Source organism: Eimeria mitis, genomic scaffold (genome assembly GCF_000499745.2).
Source record: "Eimeria mitis Houghton genomic scaffold, Emh_scaff7145, whole genome shotgun sequence".
NCBI classification, from domain to species: domain Eukaryota; phylum Apicomplexa; class Conoidasida; order Eucoccidiorida; family Eimeriidae; genus Eimeria; species Eimeria mitis.
Window position 1 is genome coordinate 1 of NW_024015931.1, and position 2,472 is coordinate 2,472.

Below are 2,472 nucleotides of genomic sequence, written 5' to 3' on the forward strand. Positions count from 1 at the left end.
GCTGCTGCTGCTGTTGCTGCTGCTGCTGCTCTGCGAAGGTGAAAGGCTGCGTTTCGCCGGTACCACCCCATTTACGGCCTCAGAAGAAGCAGAATCCTTCCGTTCCGTCGGCTGCTGCTGCTGCTGCTGCTGCTGCTGCCGCTTAGCAGGTGGTTCATCCGCAGGACGGTCCTTGCGGGAGGCCCCACTGTCACTTTGGCGACTCGCAGCAGGAGAGTCCCTACGCCGCGACTCCTCCTTCTCGCTGCGCCGGACTTGGCTGCTCTTGCTGCTGCTGCTGCTGCTGCCGCCGCTGCTGCTGCTGCTGCTGGAGCTGCTGCTGCTTCTCGAGCTGCTGCTGCTACTCGCAGTGCCCCGGGGAGGGCTATGGCGCGCCTTTGTGCTGTCGGGTCGCCGGCTGTCGGTGCGGGAGGAAGGCCGGTTTCGGTCATCTTCGCGGTGTCTGCTGCTGCTGCTACCTTCACGATGCCTGCTGCTGCTGTTGATATCCTCACGATGCCTGCTGCTGCTTCTGCTGCGTTGCTTTGCATTGCTTCGGCTGGCGGCCCTTCCCTCTGAATTTCTGTCTCTCGAGCGCGACCGGTTGCTGCTGCTGATGCGGCGGCTGTCTTCTCTGGTCTCCCTTTCCCTTTCTGAAACACGGCCACTGCGACCGCTTGCACCACTACTACTGCTGCTGCTACCGCTGCTGCTGCTGCTGCTGCTGCTGCTGCTGTCGGTGTCGCCCCATCCGCGCATGCGGCCGACCGGCTTCCGGTTTGACTGCGAGCGGTCTCGTTGCTCCCCTCCCTCGTCTGAGTCTCTCCTCATGTATCTGCTTCTGTCGCCATCTTTGCCGTGGCTGGATCCGCTGGAGCGGTAACTGTCTCTGCCTCTGTCTCTATCCCTGTCTCTATCTCTGTCTCTGTTGTCTTTACGCGCGGCTTCGCTGTTGCTGGCCTCTCTTACGTTTTTGTTGTCTGGGCTTCTGCTGCTGTGGCGGTGATGCGCTGTAGACTCGCTGCGCCGGGCGGAGGAACGGCTGATATCAGAAGACGGCATTTTGTTGCTGGAAGAAAGTAGAGAGGGCAGGCGAAAGATGAAAACAGTACAACCAACAATACTCTCGGCTGTCTGTACAGATTCAGTACGCCGGGACCCACATGTAGAAGGAGGTAAATAACCAAACAAACCCTGCCCTATTCAAGAGGGAGCAACAACGCAGAGGCCGCCTCCTCCTATTGCATGTTGTGTGCAGGACGAGAGAACCGGCAATAGCGGGTTGCAGCAGAGAACTGGGGACCCCAAGACCCCGCTGTCGAACTGCAGCAGCTCGGGGAGGCCCCCAATTACACTTGAGATGAAGGCTAAAGAACAATGAACTCAGAAATCCACAAACTAGGTAGCCAGTGGCCAGGGCGGCATGTTCCCTGTCTGTTCCCTCTTGCGGTGATGGCTCTGTCCACTTCGAGCTATCGCCTTCTCGTCTTCACAAAAGAGTCAGAACCCATTATGATTCCGCCTAATCTTTCAAACGAAAGATATTAAGGGATCCAATGAGGACAGAGGCTCCAGCGCAAGTGTACATAAACTTGCATGCAAGTTCGGGGCGTTGCGGCAGGCTTCGATACAATTATTTCGTTGCTTAAAGGGAGCCATAAATGGATGTTTCAGAGTCCGCATTTCTTCTTTTCTATTTCCATATTCTGCTGAAAAAGAAAACTCACATTTCGCTCATTTAAACATGGGCTTCCGTTTCGTTTCGCCGCATGCAAGGCGGGAAGGCTGGCCGGTGTTCAGCAGCTCTAGGCAAGTTGAAGCTGCTGCTGTAGCCTCTGCAACTCTCGAATAAATACTTCTATCAAATGTTTTTCGGTTTCTGTATAATATGTTTCATAGTTTTCCTTCCGTTGCTCTCCATGAGCACTATTAACTGGCAGACATCTTCACCGAAACCACAGTCCTGCAACGCGCTAGTCCTCGGTCCAAGACGATGACCACCATGGGCTGGAACCGAGTCAAAATAATTAAGATAATGTGATCCACAAAATGCAGCTTTAACTTCCCCTAGCCTCCAGACATCCTGGGTTGAGCGGTGCAACTGCCTGGGGCTGATGCTGCTTAGATGCAGACTGATATGCCTGAAATTGGTATTAGATGCCTTTATACCTTAGTGTAGGCTGGCTGCCGAGAGAAAAAGAAGTGCTTAACAGTTGGATACAACGTTAACTCATGCATGTTAGAGGGGGGCGGGGTCATACGCTCTCGGGGGTTGTTCCTTAACAGCAACTGCAGTTGCAGCTTATATAATGGCAGCCGCAGACGCACCATGGTACAACGATGGTTGGGGGGCTAGCAGCAAAACAGAGGGGCAATCAAAGAGTTAAAAAGAAGAAGCATCAGACGCGCTTGTGTCCCCCAACCGTAGCACATCCCGTCTCCAGCACGACTTCATCAGGGCCTAGGGTTTTCTCTAGGGTCTAGGGTTGCCAC

General features: G+C 54.5%; 1 protein-coding gene across 1 annotated transcript; it reads right to left on the reverse strand.

Annotated features, from left to right (window-relative positions):
- Positions 1-71: 71 nt before the first annotated feature.
- Positions 72-1,041, reverse strand: EMH_0090480 (uncharacterized protein; the record flags this gene model as incomplete). Its single annotated transcript, XM_038022992.1, has 2 exons — positions 72-632; positions 748-1,041. 2 exons carry the CDS (start codon positions 1,039-1,041, stop codon positions 72-74), a joined length of 855 nt encoding a protein of 284 aa, XP_037878846.1.
- Positions 1,042-2,472: the final 1,431 nt, after the last annotated feature.